Genomic DNA, 16167 nt, shown 5'->3' with positions numbered 1-16167 from the left:
ATCTGTTTTTTGCACATTGACTGGAAGCAACTCACTGAGACTCGACGGCGTTATTAGACCCATAAATAAATTAGATATACTATAAAATATAGGTTTAGCTCTACAAACTACATCTACATTTACATGGGGTTAATGGACGGCAAGGCCAGGTCACTTCCCGGAAGGGGCGTGGCACTCAATGTGTTAAGTGGTGTGTCTGTTGTTACTGTTGTCTATTGTATTGTTTTGTGGTGGTTATTGTACTGTTTTGTGGTTGTCTTGTATTGTATAGGTTGCATTGTTTGAAATATATATATTTTTTTAAATAAACATTAATTTCATCGACAGTGTGAGATGTTGCCACTCCTAGGGAAACAACGGGACCCTCCTTCTTATAGTAGTAGTGTGGCATAGCTCAACCTATCATACCAAATTGATAATGATAATGTGTTGATAGATATATTGGGAACAAACTGGATATTGGGGCGTTACTAGCACCCTGGTGGCCATGGCAGGCATTTTTCTAAATGGCCACCAGCGCTTGGTCAAACTTTCTTATCCCATTGGATTTGCATGCAATAACGGACATAATCCAGATCCCACTAACCCTGAAAAACTAATAAAATACTCGCTCACCATTCTAAGGACATTTACAAAATAAGTGGTAATTTCATTATATTAATATCAGTAGCAGGCAGTAGCGTTGCGCAATATGTCGGGGCCCCCCCGCAGAGCAGACCATGGGGCCCCGCCCACTCCCCTAAATCAATAATAAAGTGAGAAAATTTTGCGCGCTCCGTGCGAGGACCATCCCATGATAGCCTACCCTAATGTCCAGCTCACCCTCCGCCTATGCCTCTGACACTACTTGCCGTTTCAGTAAATCCTCGTAATTACAATGACCCATAATCTCGTGCCATGTCTGAATATCGTGACTGCCCGTCCCACTACACACATCATTATTATCATCACACTGGACATCGCGGCCACTTAAACCATGTACTAAAAAAATTACGGATTAGATTCCAGTTCCAATGTAACCTGTAGGCTACTCGTACTGGTTATGGCGAATAAAACGTTATATTCGTCTAACCTGTCTCGGCGGCTGTAGCGTGGCTGGGGGCCTGGCTGTGTCTGCCTGGACTCGACGCAGAGCTCAGCTGACCGGGGGGTTGATAGCGGTGGACGCGGCCGGCCTGGGTGGGGAGCTTACTGCAGAGTGCCGATGCATCTTCACTTCAGTAACGTTAGAGTCAGTCTACCTTTGCTGCCTGCTGGAACAATGATGTTCTTTTTCGTAGCTTTGCCGTCTCCTGTTCGGCTTTCGCTCTCATCTTGTTTTTCTGAGCACCGCTTCATTTTTACCGGCGCTTCCCGCTGTGTTTTGAACAATCAGAGAGCGTCAGTCAGTGCCAATCAGAGAGCGTCTCCGAGAAATGCGGCTTGGTTTGGTAATCACGCCCCTCGGGGCCCCGCCCTCTGCGTGAGATGCATCCAGCTGCAGCCCCGCAGAACCATACTGGGCTCGTCACACTGTCTGCGCCCTGTTCCCGCGCGTTACGAAATCTAAGAGGATAGTCTACAGTGGGGGCGGGGCCCCCTAAGCTCCGGGGCCCCCCCCGCAACGCGGGGGATGCGGGGGCCTCCGCTATGCCACTGGTAGCAGGTTGTTATTTGCTGCAACTGGTATGCTGTATGAGGTATAAGCTGGCCCCAAGCTTTAAATGCAAAAGTAAAAAAAAAAAAAAAAAAACGCTGGTGTTGTCACAGTGGCGCTTAGGGACACCCCTGCCTTGTTCATGTTGCTGCTATTTCCATCTGGACACACAAGTGCTATGTCGCCCACCTCTTTCCCAGTCTGTTTATAATAACCGTGACACAGATACAGAAGATGCGCCTTTAGGGTTTGACGAATGGTGGAGAGGAGAGCTGCCCTCAATTCCAGTAAGCTACTGGGCAACAGTCATGGCATTGGAGCTGTGTGTATTGGTCTATGAGAGATCCCTGCGGCAGTCCTCCCATCAGCATGTACCTCGATTCTCTGACAGAACACTCCCCAGGTTCTTGGCTCTGGACCATACCAACTATGCCCGCTGGATCCCAGTTCGTCTTTGTGATGATATGACTGAACAAGCAACAAGACACCCAGATGTTGCCAGAGAATTTAATGTTGGCAATTTCACCATTCAGAAGACCAATCGGGTCTTCTCGGGCAATCCCCATTGATCAAGCACATAATGCTTGCATCAAGAGTGATTGAGGGGTGGTAGGTCTTACAGGCAACCCTAGTGCTCTCCGGCAGTGGATGGTAGCTGGCCCTGAGGTTGCAGCGCTGATTGAAGACTTTAAAGATGCTCACCAGCTCATGGGAAGACAAGATGGGGTGCTCCACCATGATCAGACAGCAAGTGTGCAGGAAGCATTTAGAAAAGATTGTTTTTTAAAAACAAACATGGATTATTGTAATGTGAGTCCAAGATGTGATACTGAGCTATTTTTTTGGCATATGCATAAAATATAGCCAACGCTATCCACAAACACACGTGAAGAAAACCCTAACCCTAACCCATTTGACCAGTTCTTTGACTAAGGTGCCTTGATGTTAAATATGAACCAAATTTGGTGCTTTTATCACAAATTGAAAAATAGGTTAGCTACGCCGCACCACTATAGTAACGTAGCGCAGATGTGGAATGGTTCTCAAAGGAACATGTAAAAGCATGTATATGTCTGTGTGTGTATATATGTGTGCGTGTCTGTGTTTATGTGCGTGTTTGTGCACCCACAGCTACATTAAGGACACAAACACAAAGAACAGTGCAGAGGCACTCAACGCTCTCATCAACAAGGTCGCACCTGGCATTAGAACATGGACACCCAGGCCAGGCGCCGTGCTGGACCTGGCCCTCGCCCTGAGACATCCACCCATCAGGTGACAGTGGCTTTTACAGTGTGTGTGTGCTTGCATGTGTGTATGCGTTTTGGAACACTTCAGATATGATGCACTTATATATACTGTAGTGTACACACAACTTGAGATGTGTTTTTCATGGTATGGAAACTTTAGATTGACATGAGTCACATAGTTAAATCGTTAAATAAGCTGAAAGAGTTGTTGTGAACCCAGACCCCTTCAGTAACAGTAGCAGCAGAAGCAAACCTAAAAGGTTATTACAAACATTATTACATACCATAGAAAACATTAGGGTAACATAGGCATTATCCACCCCCTTCTTATGACGTATATGTTGTAACCCTGCACAAGACATCAACTGTTGGTTGTGGTTTTACATTTGTATGAGGGGTGGAAGTAACCAAAATTGTAAAATGAATGTGTAACCGATTAAAATGCAATCAAATCAAATAGTCACTTGATGAATTAGCAAATAATTCAATTAATTCAGAACCAAACTGAATAAAACATCATCAATAAAATGAAATAACAATCAAACATCATTTAAATAAACTAGACTGGTTTTATCTAATCACCTTGAAATTCAATTCAGTGCACCGCAATTCCATTCGCCACCACTTTCGCCACCACTTTCATCAAATCGAGAACACTTTCATTGTTGAACGGTTCGTTAACAGTTTGTGCTCCATGTGTCAATCAAATTACCCCGCCCACTATGACGGGTGGAACTTGGAAGTAACAAAAATATATGAAAGTGGTGGCGAATGGAATTGCGGTGTACTGAATTGAATTTCAAGGTGATTAGATAAAACCAGTCTAGTTTATTTAAAGGATGTGTTTGATTGTTGTTTCATTTTATTGATAATGTTTTATTCAGTTTGGTTCTGAATTAATTAAATTATTTGCTAATTCATCAAGTGACTATTTGATTTGATTGCATTTTAATCGGTTACACATTAATTTATTCGTTACACATTAATTTATACATTTTTGTTACTTCCACCCCTCATACATTTGGGCCTGATAAAAGACAGTCTGATACACGTTCCCACTTCTAAAGTCTAAACCTTTTGATGCAAATTATCTTTAGGTCCGTCCACCATGCACATACCACTCAATAGCAAAAATAAATATTATGCTGGCACCTAACCAACTAATTAGGCTACAAACAAAAGGGTGAACCAACACACACACACACACACACACACACACACACACACACACACACACACACACACACACACACACACACACAATGGCGCTTTTCCACTGCATGGTACTGACTCGAGTCGACTCTACTCTACTCTGCCTTTTCGGTTTTCCATTGCTGAAATTTGTGGACGGTACCTGGTACCTTTTTTAGTACCTGCTTTGTCGAGGTTCCAAGCGGGTCAAACGGGTACCAAAAAGTTACTACCAAGAACAAAGAGTTTAGTCTCACAAAAAGATATCTAATTTTGTTAGCTTATGTGCTAATGTGACTGGGATTTCCCATTATAACCGTTAGCATTGCGGCTAGCATACATTAGCTAATAGACCACCGCTTGGGGTAGTCGGAAATCATGGGAGAGACAGCGGGGGAGAAAATTAATGAATGTGGATGAGAGCCTTGACATTAAGTGGTTGTAGCTACAGTATGGCTGTGGGGGTGCGGGAGACATAACCGAATATACTTTTATACGCCTGAGTCTCCTGAACACGGAGAGACCATGTCCGTGCAAGTCGATCTGCACTTTCTTGGCTGAGCTATAGTAACTTTTTCACACCTACTCCCGAACTCCGCATGCGCAGATTGATAAACCTAGATCTCTGGACAATCCAGAGAGACTCCGTGGGCAATCTGCGCATGCAGAGTTCGGGAGTAGGTGCGAAAAAGTGACTATAGCTCGGCCAAGAAAGTGCCGATCGACTTGGTCATTGGTCTCTTCGTGTTCAGGAGACTCGGACGTATAAAAGTCTATTTGATCATGTCTCCAGCACCCCCACAGCTGTAGCTACAACCACTTAATGTCAAGGCTCTCATCCACATTCATTCATTTTCTCCCCCCACTCTCTCTCCCATGAGCTCAATGTAACGCGGAAGTGCAGTGGTCTATAAGGCACTGGTTTCATAGCTAGCTTCAATATGTGTGTGTTGTGTGTGTGTCGCGGTGCCCTATGATGACCAGCTACACTGGGGGGGGGGGGGGGGGGGGGTACTACCTATAGTGGAAAACAAACGAAGTACCAGGTACCAATAGCGAGTCGAGTAGGTACCATGCGGCATAATAATGGCAAAAGGCCCTGAATGATTGTGGCACCTCAGGTTTTATCCACCCGCTCCTTGACGAGTAATGGACCTCAGCTTGCACTTTACTGTCTTATTGTTGTCTCACTGTTCTGTCCTGTTTTGCACTTATTTATTTATCATTATTATTATTTTGTTGTTCCTATTTGTGAATAATCATGCACTGAAATGTCAAATCACGTTCCATTTGTACCTGTACAATATGGTGAATAAAGTAATCTGAATCTGAATCTGAATCAACCAGCAGTCAAACAGAAATTAAAATTACCATAGGTGAATATAGCACCATCAACTATAATATGAATAAAAATAACTTGCCTATTACTAACCTAATGTTTAACACGGTATAACTGTGAGTGCAAGAAACAGTAATAACAGTGACCAACTAATGAGGCGTTAACGATACAGCCCTTTTAAGAGCTGGATCTGTACCTATGTAACATGTTATCAATTATGTATCGCCGATCAGATCACGTTGGAACCCAAAGACCAGATAATTTTTTATAACACCTGATGAGATTAGAATATTTAACATACACATATTCGCAGATTAAGCTTCCAATATGCCACAGACAGATTCCAAAAGAGAAATATTCACTCTATTGTATACGTTAATAAAATACCTGTAAACCTCATCTGCTATATTCTATACACTTCACCTGCTTCATCCTAGACTTTGTTTTAGAAATGTGACATCAGTATTTCCTCTATATTTCCTGCTATAATACCAACCATAGTGAAGCCATCATCGACCCCCCTGCCAGTACAAAGGTCTACAAGGAGAGTTGGGATTTTGACTTGTACGTGGATGAACTGGACAGTGCCATCGGCTCAGAGATATTTAAGCACGACAGCTGGATCCAGTTTTATTACACCTGGGCAGGCTTTAACAACTACAACTTAGTTGTGCGGGTAAATATCTTGAAACGTAAACAGTAGAGGCCTTGGATGGAATGTTTGTGTCGTTCTCTTTCTTCCAACATGGCTGCCCATTGGTAGCCACTTTAAAAAAAAAGAAAAAAAAAAAGATTTCTGTGCAGCAGTAGAGTAGGTAAAATATTGGGAAAACATTATATTACTGTCACTTGTTTATAAGATCCAGTAATAATCCTAGTAATCAGTTGACATATTTCTCACATATCAACACATTATCATCTTCCAACATAGAGGACGAATGAGAATTCTAAACATTCCATGCAAGGCCTCATTTTCTTTTCTTTAGGCATACTGTCCAAAATACCCCTTTGTCTTTCCCAATTCATGAAGAAAAATGATTGCTTTCGACTCTATTGTCTTTATTTGATGCCATCTTAAAAATAACTGGGCTTGGGCTTGGGAAAACCTAGAATAATAAGAAGAGGATCAGGAATCAGTGTCATCACAGAAACGTCGGAAAATGTACTCCCTCGTCACCACAGGGTCTCCTATTGCTGAATATCGCTGCTCTTCTTATCACTCTATGGGAAACCAATATTTCTTAACATTTCTTAACTACATTTTCACAACTAATACAGTCTTTTCTCCCACTATTGTTTTCTTACATCAGTATGAATGCATGTCAATAAGCAGATGACTAAAGTCTAAATCACTATGGTCAATCAATCAATCAATCAAATGTATTTATATAGCACGTTTAAACATGACGCTTGTCAACCAAAGTGCTTCACATAGCTAAGCTAAGTACAAAGAAAAGTATAAAATAAACTGAAAAATAAAATAAAATCAACGGATAGACAAAGGAAAAACAGAACAACACGTCAACAAGTACGGCAAGAGTCAAAGTGAGTCAGGGAAGGCCAGGCGATATAGGAGGGTTTTGAGTTTTGATTTAAAAGACTCGATGGAGGGGGCAAATTTAATGGACATGGGATGCTGTTCCAGAGGTCAGGGGCTGCGACCGCAAAAGCACGTCCCCCCCTAGACTTGAAGTTAGACCTACGGGTGGTTAGGAGACCCTTATCAGCCGATATGAGGGCCCTGGCGTTGGTATAGGGGGTGAGGAGGTCTGCTAGGTAAGCAGGGGCCTTACCATTTAGGGCTTTATAAACCAATAAAAGGACCTTGAAGTCTATTCTAAAGCGCACCGGGAGCCAGTGGAGGGAGGCAAGTACAGGGGTGATGTGAGCTCTCTTCCGGGTACCTGTGAGCAGTCTAGCGGCAGCGTTTTGGGGGAGTTGTAGACGGGCTATGGTGGATTTATTTATTTTATTTATTTATTTATTTATTTAGGGCTGTTCACCCTGTACATGCTCCCCCTCGGCCGCATTATCGGCCGGCACGGTGTGTCGTTCCACTGCTACGCTGACGACACCCAGCTATATATCCGGATCACACCATCATCACCTTCATCACCCCCCACACTGACCGCTTGCCTGGAGGAGACTAAGGCGTGGATGAACCACAGGTTTCTCCAGGTCAACAGTTCCAAAACACAAGCCATGCTGATCGGTACCCCACACCAGGTCCGGTCAACCACCATCACCACCATCTCCTTCTCCGGTCAGGACATTCCCCTCTCCACCCTTGTCACCACCTTCGGCGTGAAAATGGACCCCCACCTCACATATGAAACACACATCAAACACCTCTGCAAGACCTCTTTCTTTCACCTCCGAAACATCACTAAACTCCGCCCCTCACTCACCCTGGCAGATTCCGAGAAACTCGTCCACGCTTTTGTTTCCTCCAGGCTGGACTATTGCAATGCACTCCTCATCGGGATCCCTAGTAAAAGCATTAAAAAACTGCAAACCATCCAGAATGTCGCTGCTAGGATCCTGATGAGGGTGCGCAAATATGATCACATCACCCCCACCCTCAGATCCCTTCACTGGCTCCCTGTGGAACACAGGATTGAGTACAAGGTGTCCCTCCTCACTCACCAGTGCGTACACGGTGGTGCCCCTGCCTATCTCAAGGAACTCCTCACCCCCCAGTCCTCCTCACGTTCCCTCCGCTCTGGCACAGCCTACCTCCTCAAAGCCCCCAGGACTAAGCTGCACACCATGGGCGATCGCGCCTTCTGATCTGCCGCACCCAGACTTTGGAATGCTCTCCCCATCCACCTGAGAGCACCACAATCCGTCGAGGCTTTTAAAAGGGGCCTAAAAACATTTCTTTTTAACAAGGCTTTTGCCTGAATTTTATTTTACTTTTATTTTTACTTCTATTCATTTTATTATTATTTTTATTTTATTTTACTCTTTCACTAGTTGTCTTTTTAATTGTTTTTATTCATTTTAAATTGTTTTATTCATTTAACTTTTGTCTATATCTCCTGTAGCACTCTGAGATTCTCACGAATATAAAGTGCGGTACAAATTGAATCCATTATTATTATTATTATTATTTAGCCCCAGGTACAGGGAGTTACAGTAGTCTAAGCGTGAGGATATGAAGGCGTGAATTACTCTTTCCAGGTCTGAGGGGGAGAGAATGGCCTTGATCTTGGCTATGGACCGGAGCTGGAAAAAGCACCCCTTCACCACCGAGTTTACCTGCCTATTGAAGGAAAACTCGGGGTCAAAGAGCACGCCCAGGTTTTTTACAAAGGGCTTGACTAGGGGAGACAGGTTACCCAGGCTGCTGGCAATGACACTGGTTTGGTTCGGAGGGCCGAAAAGGAGGATTTCACACTTTGACTGATTGAGCTGTAGAAAATTGTGTGCCATCCAGCATTTGATGTCATCTAGGCAGGAACGAAGACTGTCAAGATTGTTTGTATTGTTGGGTTTCATGGGGAGATAGACCTGAGTGTCGTCAGCATAAAAATGGAAAGAGATGTTGTGTTTTTTAATGATCAGACCAAGGGGAAGCATGTATAGGGAGAATAGGATAGGGCCAAGGATGGAGCCTTGTGGAACCCCGCAGGAGAGAGAGGCAGAGGGGGAGGAGCAGTTTCCGATATTAACGGAGAAGCTTCTATCACTGAGGTAGGAGGTGAACCATGATAGGGCTGTGCCACTGACACCAACTGCCTGGTGGAGACGGTCGATGAGGATAACATGGTCTATTGTATCGAAAGCTGCACTGAGGTCTAAGAGCATAAGGACAGCACAGTCCCGGTTGTCGGTAGTGAGGAGCAGGTCATTGGTGACTTTAAGAAGGGCAGATTCTGTGCTGTGGTTGGCTCTGAAACCTGACTGAAATGTGTCCAGGATGTTATTCAAGTGCAGGTAGGGAGACAGCTGAGAGAGAATAGCCTTTTCAAGGACCTTTGATAGGAATGGGAGCTTGGCGATTGGCCTGTAGTTATTGAGCTGGGTGGAGTCTAGGTTGGGTTTTTTCAGAAGGGGCTGGACCACTGCATGTTTGAAGCAGGTTGGAACAATACCAGTGGCTAGGGAGGTGTTTATGATAGAGAGGATGCTGGGGCCAGTTGTGGGAAATACTTCTTTGAGAAGAACAGAGGGAACTATGTCAAGGGGGGAGGTGGTTGGTTTCATGGCTGAGACTATATCTGTGAGAGTAGAGAGGGTGATGGATTGAAAACAGGCCAGGGTGGATGAACAGGGCGGCGAGACATCTAAACTACGTGTAGGTGGTGTGATGTTGTTTCTGATTAACTCAACTTTGTTTATGAAGAATTTTAAGAATTCCTCACATTTGGTTGGAGACACATCCAGGCTAGTTCTAGGGGGGGACTGATGAAAGAGTTAATGGTGGCAAAGAGGGTCCTGGGGTTTTGAGAGTTACGGATGAGGTCTGAGAAGTATGCGGCTCTTGCTGCTTTAACTGCTAACTGATATCTGATACGAGTGTCTCTAAGCATCTCGAGATTAAAAGCAATCAAAGTCATTGAATTAATCATGACTTATTACATGGCGTTTTCACATTCGCCGAAATGCTTGCTTGTGATTAGTCAATAGCGCTCGTCAGAGGTCCGATATTACTCGATAACGGACCTCTGTGGAACAATAATGACCGCTGTGCGCAGCTGTTCGCAATCAAGGCCACTGACACACTGCATCAGTGCAGCCAATCAGACACACCTGCTGGCTGCACTGACAGCGGAGTGTGTGTGACGATGACAGCAGAGCCAGAACAGAACTGCGTCTGCATTTGATCTCGTCTTGTCGATGTAAAATTAATTAGGTATATTGTTAGTAAGTTAGCCATGTAATAAGCGGGATAATGTATAGCTATACTCGATCATTGTCGCAAAATAATTGACCTTCACTGACGTTTAAAACACCTCGTGTCGGTCAATTATTTTGCGACAATGACCTCGTAGCTATACATTATCCCTTACTTATTCTGCTCTGCCAGTTGTGATTGTTATTTTGGTTCTCAAAGTGGTATTTCTGTTCAACCAATATGGCAGGGGATATAAGATAAGATAAGATAAGAATAAATGTTATTGTCCCAGAGGGGAAAATTTACTTGGAACATATACTGCATCATTCTGCGATAACAGTGAAAACAAAGAAGAAAAGAAATATATATACAATCATTCATGTTTTATTCATCATTTTACTAAGTTATTCATTCAGTTAGTAAAAAGGACTTTAGACTAAATAAAATACATAGAGACATGTAACCATAATACACAAGTAGGTAAACTCATTTCAAAAGCTTCAAAAAGCTTCATATTGCACCCTGCCCTAACAGATTAAGACTTGGACAAGAAAGAAAGAGGTGAGGAATCAACCTCTAGTGTTATTTAGGAGAGCGAGGGATGTAGGAAGGAAGGAGGGCTTGTAGCGGTTGCTCTTATATCTACTTGCTCTGAACTGTCTCCCTGAGGGAAGAACTTCATATTAGGGATAAAGAATATGAGAAGGGTCCTGTAAGATCTCTGTGTCTGGCTGACGACTACTTTCTCGAAGATAGATTGGAGTGACGGATACTTGGTGTTTCCGGTCACCTTCATCACTGCCTTTCAAGCTTTGACGTACACTGTACTGTGAGTTTACCAAATCACGCTGCCATCCCATATCTCATCAGGCTTTCTAGGACAGCTTTATAAAATGTGGTCATGATCGCTGTGGTCACACAAAACAGTCTGAGTCTATGGAGGAAGTGCAGTCGTTGGGCTAGTTTGGAACACAGAACATCAACATGTACATCCCATTTCAGTCGATTATCCATGTGGATTCCTAGGTATTTATATGATGCAACCTGCTCTATATCACAGTCGCCAATTACCACAGGGTCATGTACTCTCACTTCTCTGGGGTCTTTGGTTTTGGTGGTATTGAGAATGAGATGATGTCTCTCACACCAGACCTTAAAGTAAGTAGAGGGGCAGTCGTCAGCCTTCAATAGGCTTAGAATAAGAATAATAGAATAGATCTTCTGAAAATGTCAGGACATGATTGTTAGGCTGACTGTTGCTACACTCGTTGGTGTACAGTGTAAATAGCAGAGGGGAGCTCACCGCACCTTGAGGCACCCCGGTGCTGCAGAATTTGACCTCAGAGAGTGTGTCATTCACCTTGACTTGTTGTTTCCTGTTGGTGAGAAGAGAATAGAACAATTTGATTATTGAGGGGTTTATCCCCATAAGCTTCTGGACAAGCAGGTGAGGGCGAACAGTATCAAACGCAGAGCAAAAATCTGCAAAGGGCACCCGAGTGTAAGCCTTGGGATCCTCGAGGTGCTTACTTATTAAGTGAGACACACTGATTACAGCGTCCTCTGTGCTGTGTCCCTTCCTGTACGCAAACTGGTTTGGGTCGAGATGAGGAGAGATTACAGGTTTGATCATATTTACAATAACCCTTTCGAAACACTTCATGACCACACTCGTCGTTAATGTGATAGGCCTTGTGATAATCCTTATTGTCAACTGGACATGTTACTTTAGGAATAGGAATGATGGTAGACTTTTTCCACAGCTCAGGGACTGTGTAACTCTCAATAGAACTTTGGAAGGTGGGGCACCAAGCCTCCGTTAGCTCGGCTGCACACTGCTTAAGCAGGAAGGAGGGCATGCCGTCTGGGCCCACTTCTTATTGTTAATACAGGCCTTGACCTCTTTGGTGATGTGCGGCTTATTGTTGGGAAAGTGAACAATCACCTTTTTTGGGACCACATTGTCAATACAGAATCTGATGTAGCCAGTTGTAGATTCTACATTTAGTTCCTGATTGTAGAAAATGCTCCGATCCGTGCAAGCAAAACAGTCTCTCAAAGTCTCTAAACTGTCCTTAGTCCACTGCAACTCAGTCTTCTCCTGGGGCTTACTGGATTTCAGTGCTGTTTTGTAAGTGGGCAAGACATTGACTGTAAGGTGATCAGAGTTGGATAGAGGAGGAAGGGCCTTGGCTTTAAAAGCACTCTTTATATTTCCAAAGCATTTGTCTAGGATCTTATTTTTGCGCGTGCCACATTTAACATACTGATCAAAACCGGGTAGTACAGGTTCTAGGCGACAATGGTTTAAGTCCCCAAGAACGAAAATAGGGGCACCCCGGCCTGGCCGTGAGTTGGTTGTGTACACATTCTGCTAAACGGTTTGCAGCCCTGGCTGCGTTACCACTGGGGGGGAACATAAGCTGCACAGATGGTTACACTTCCAAACTCTCTCGGTAAATAGAAATGTCGCATAGATAGACAAATGAATAAAGCAAATAGACACCATCAGTCAGAAACCTTTGTGATGCAGAACCATGAAGACCTACGTCAAGTATCTGATGCACAGTATACATAACATTGCATGGTCTGACCAGTCATCCTAGAACAAAACCTTGATTATTTAGAACTTTATACATAATGGTCTGACCAGTTATCCTAGAACAAAACCTTGATTATTTAGAACTTTATACATAATGGTCTGACCAGTTATCCTAGAACAAAACCTTGATTATTTAGAACTTTATACATAATGGTCTGACCAGTTATCCTAGAACAAAACCTTGATTATTTAAAACTTTATACATATGGTCTGACCAGTTATCCAGAACAAAACCTTGATTATTTCAAACTTTATACATATGGTCTGACCAGTCATCCTAGGACAAAACCTTGATTATTTAAAACATTATACATTATGGTCTGACCAGTTATCCTAGAACAAAACCTTGATTATTTAAAACATTATACATTATGGTCTGACCAGTTATCCTAGAACAAAACCTTGATTATTTAAAACGTTATATACATATGGGCCTCAGTACAGTATGTTGTTTGGGGGAAATCTTTTAAATTAATGCTATTGACTGATTGAACTAATAAAAAGAAAAGGCATTACTTTATTCACTACTAATTTGGACATAGTTATTATTTTGTTCCCTAAACATCATACCTCTGTGAATCCTTACTACTGAACTGACTTGCATGCATTTTCCTACTAGTAAACTAGTAAATTATTACCTTTGATTTCTGTTCTCTTGTTTGTTCCCCTCTTGTTTGTTGCCTTCCAAAATAGCTGTGTGATGAACTAATACTGTGCAACTATAAATTGATTGTATACACCAACTGAAGAATGTGCTTAGTAGAGTGCACACCTCTGCCAAGGACTAACAGTCTCCCCACCTTTCCATTACTAATTGCAAATAAGCTGCAACATATCCAGGCTATGAATCCATATTGTGGTGCAACCAGTTCCACTCTCTATGGGTCATGTTCACAACAGATTTTGTGACTGCACGACAAACGCGATGGGAGATGTGCTCATTTAGAAATTCTGGTCTGATGGTGGCACTAGAGGAACGATCGTGAGGTCACCAAAATCAATAGGTTTCCTCATCTCGGTGTCATGTATGTGCACAGCCAATTGCATGGCAATCCGGCCATTACTTTTCGAGATATCTTGTTCAAGGGACAGGACTGATATACGTAACCTCCTTGGTAGAGGTAGATAGGCCTCATTGGTATAATGGTGTGCAAAATCACCAAACAAAGATTTGAAGCCTTCACCAGACCAAGTAGATGTAAGATCGTGGTGTCATCTTATGACATCATTACTAGGGATGTCTGATATTATCGGCCTACCGATATTATCGGCCGATATTGTCATTAAAATGTGATATCGGAAAATATCGGTATCGGTTTTCAAATTCAATTTTTTTACATTTCTATAACCTTTATTTACCCAGGCAAGCAAGTAAGAACAAATTCTGATTTTATTTATTGTCAAAAGTATGCATAATGTTATGTTAATTCCACAACAAGACATATGTAATGTTAATTACCTGAAATGATTCCGTTTTTTGGGGGGGGGGGGACCCTGCATATATCGGTATCGGTTGATATCGGTTGATATCGGTATCGGAAATTAAGAGTTGGACAATATCGGTATATCGGTATCGGTAAAAAAGCCAATATCGAGCATCCCTAATCATTACCCATCTAGTGCAACGTTTCTTCACGTCTATCACCCCTTCCGAAATATATATATATATATGGACTAAGTCATACAGTATACGTATATATATATATATATATATATATACGTATACTGTATGACTTAGTCCATATATATATATATGGACTAAGTCATACAGTATACGTATATATATATATATATATATATATATATATATATATATATATATATATATATATACGTATACTGTATGACTTAGTCCATATATATATATATATTTCGGAAGGGGTGATAGACGTGAAGAAACGTTGCACTAGATGGGTAATGATTAGGGATGCTCGATATTGGCTTTTTTACCGATACCGATATACCGATATTGTCCAACTCTTAATTTCCGATACCGATACCGATATATATATATATATATATATACATATACTGTATGACTTAGTCCACATATATATATATATTTTTTTTTTCTTTTTTATCCACTTTTTCTCCCATTTTTCTATATTTTCTCCCATCCCAATTTCGTATCATCCAATTCAACCCTCCCCTGTCACGAACGCTGTTTCTTGCCTCCCACAAGCCGGCTACAATGTGGACTAAGTCATACATAGCACAAGTCCCCTCCGGTACTTGAGGTAACAGCAGTCGCATCTTTTCACCTGCGCAGCTCGATCTCTCAGTGGCGAGGAGTAACGCGTGGGAGGCTCACGCTGCCCCCGACACTTCCTGATTCTACTGCGCAGGCGCACCAACCGACCTGTAGGAGTCTCTGTCCACAACGCCCGATCCCCACCCATCAGTTTCCCACCCCCTAATACGGCCAATGTGTATTAGTATGAATGACCAGCTAAACTGAAAGCAATGTGGAGCGCTGGGCTCGAACAGGCAAGCCCAGCGTCTCCGTCATTCGTGGCGAGCGCCTTGCCCACTACGCCACGTAGCCGCCATATATATTCTTTTTTTAAAGATTTATCCTATTCAGGTCTCTTCCAAAAGCCTTCAGTATGGGTGCTTGCTGGGTTATTGCTGCTGGTGTGGTCTGATTTTAGCCCTGGGTCTTCATTTCCTCATTTCCATTTCCTTCTTAGCTATCTTGTTACAAGTTATCAAGTTGATTGATGCAATTAAAACATCCCCAACATGTAGGTCATTGAGACAGATGAGGACTTCAAGCCCATCGTCGACGGTTACGACTACTTGGTGGACTTCCTGGATCTGTCGTTCCCTGCAATGAGGCCTGACCGAGAACACTCTTATGTGGAGGTGAGTGGCTTAACTCAGACCTACGATAGAGTCCAAGCAATAGTCGAGTACTTTAACACATCTCAAAAATGAGTACTCGAATACTACAAACAAAATGTAAGGTTATCCTATAACCCTAGTTATATGAATACTGGCTGAGCGTCTCGCTCTGCCTTCTGAGATATCATTACCTACAGCACCTATAGTGCCCATGGAAACCAAACACATGCACCCACCTGCACGTGACCACGCCCATCCCCTGCGTGCCTCTACAATAAGCAGGAAGTGGTCATGCTTACACCGTTCCAAGTTCGAATTCCATACGCGGAAAACATCCAAGGGACCTCAGGGCGCTGAAGAGCGAGACGCTCAGCCAGTATTCATATAACTAGGGTTATAGGATAACCTTACGTTATATCTCATTACTGGCAATTGCGTCTCGCTCTGCCTTCTGAGATAAAGGGC

The 16167-nt window shown here is 42.9% G+C and overlaps 1 protein-coding gene and 1 long non-coding RNA gene across 2 annotated transcripts in view; one reads left to right on the top strand and one right to left on the bottom strand.

Moving 5' to 3' along the window:
- The window catches only part of LOC311242191, a 97267-nt gene that overhangs the window by 2348 nt on the left and 78752 nt on the right, over window positions 1-16167 (bottom strand). The window contains exon 2 of the long non-coding RNA XR_014620596.1: window positions 11565-11632. This is a non-coding gene — a long non-coding RNA (uncharacterized lncRNA). The remainder of the gene's footprint in view (window positions 1-11564; window positions 11633-16167) is intronic.
- Window positions 1-16167, top strand: part of cmah (cytidine monophospho-N-acetylneuraminic acid hydroxylase) — a 127754-nt gene that overhangs the window by 100146 nt on the left and 11441 nt on the right. Inside the window, exons 12-14 of the mRNA XM_084330608.1 lie at window positions 2768-2911; window positions 5918-6092; window positions 15607-15723. Coding sequence (XP_084186734.1) covers window positions 2768-2911; window positions 5918-6092; window positions 15607-15723 — 436 coding nt within the window. The remainder of the gene's footprint in view (window positions 1-2767; window positions 2912-5917; window positions 6093-15606; window positions 15724-16167) is intronic.

This window comes from Notolepis coatsorum, assembly GCF_963971535.1.
Source record: "Notolepis coatsorum genome assembly, chromosome: 15".
Classification (NCBI taxonomy): domain Eukaryota; kingdom Metazoa; phylum Chordata; class Actinopteri; order Aulopiformes; family Paralepididae; genus Notolepis; species Notolepis coatsorum.
Note: the sequence above shows the minus strand (reverse complement) of the source record. Positions and strands in the feature narration are given on the sequence as shown.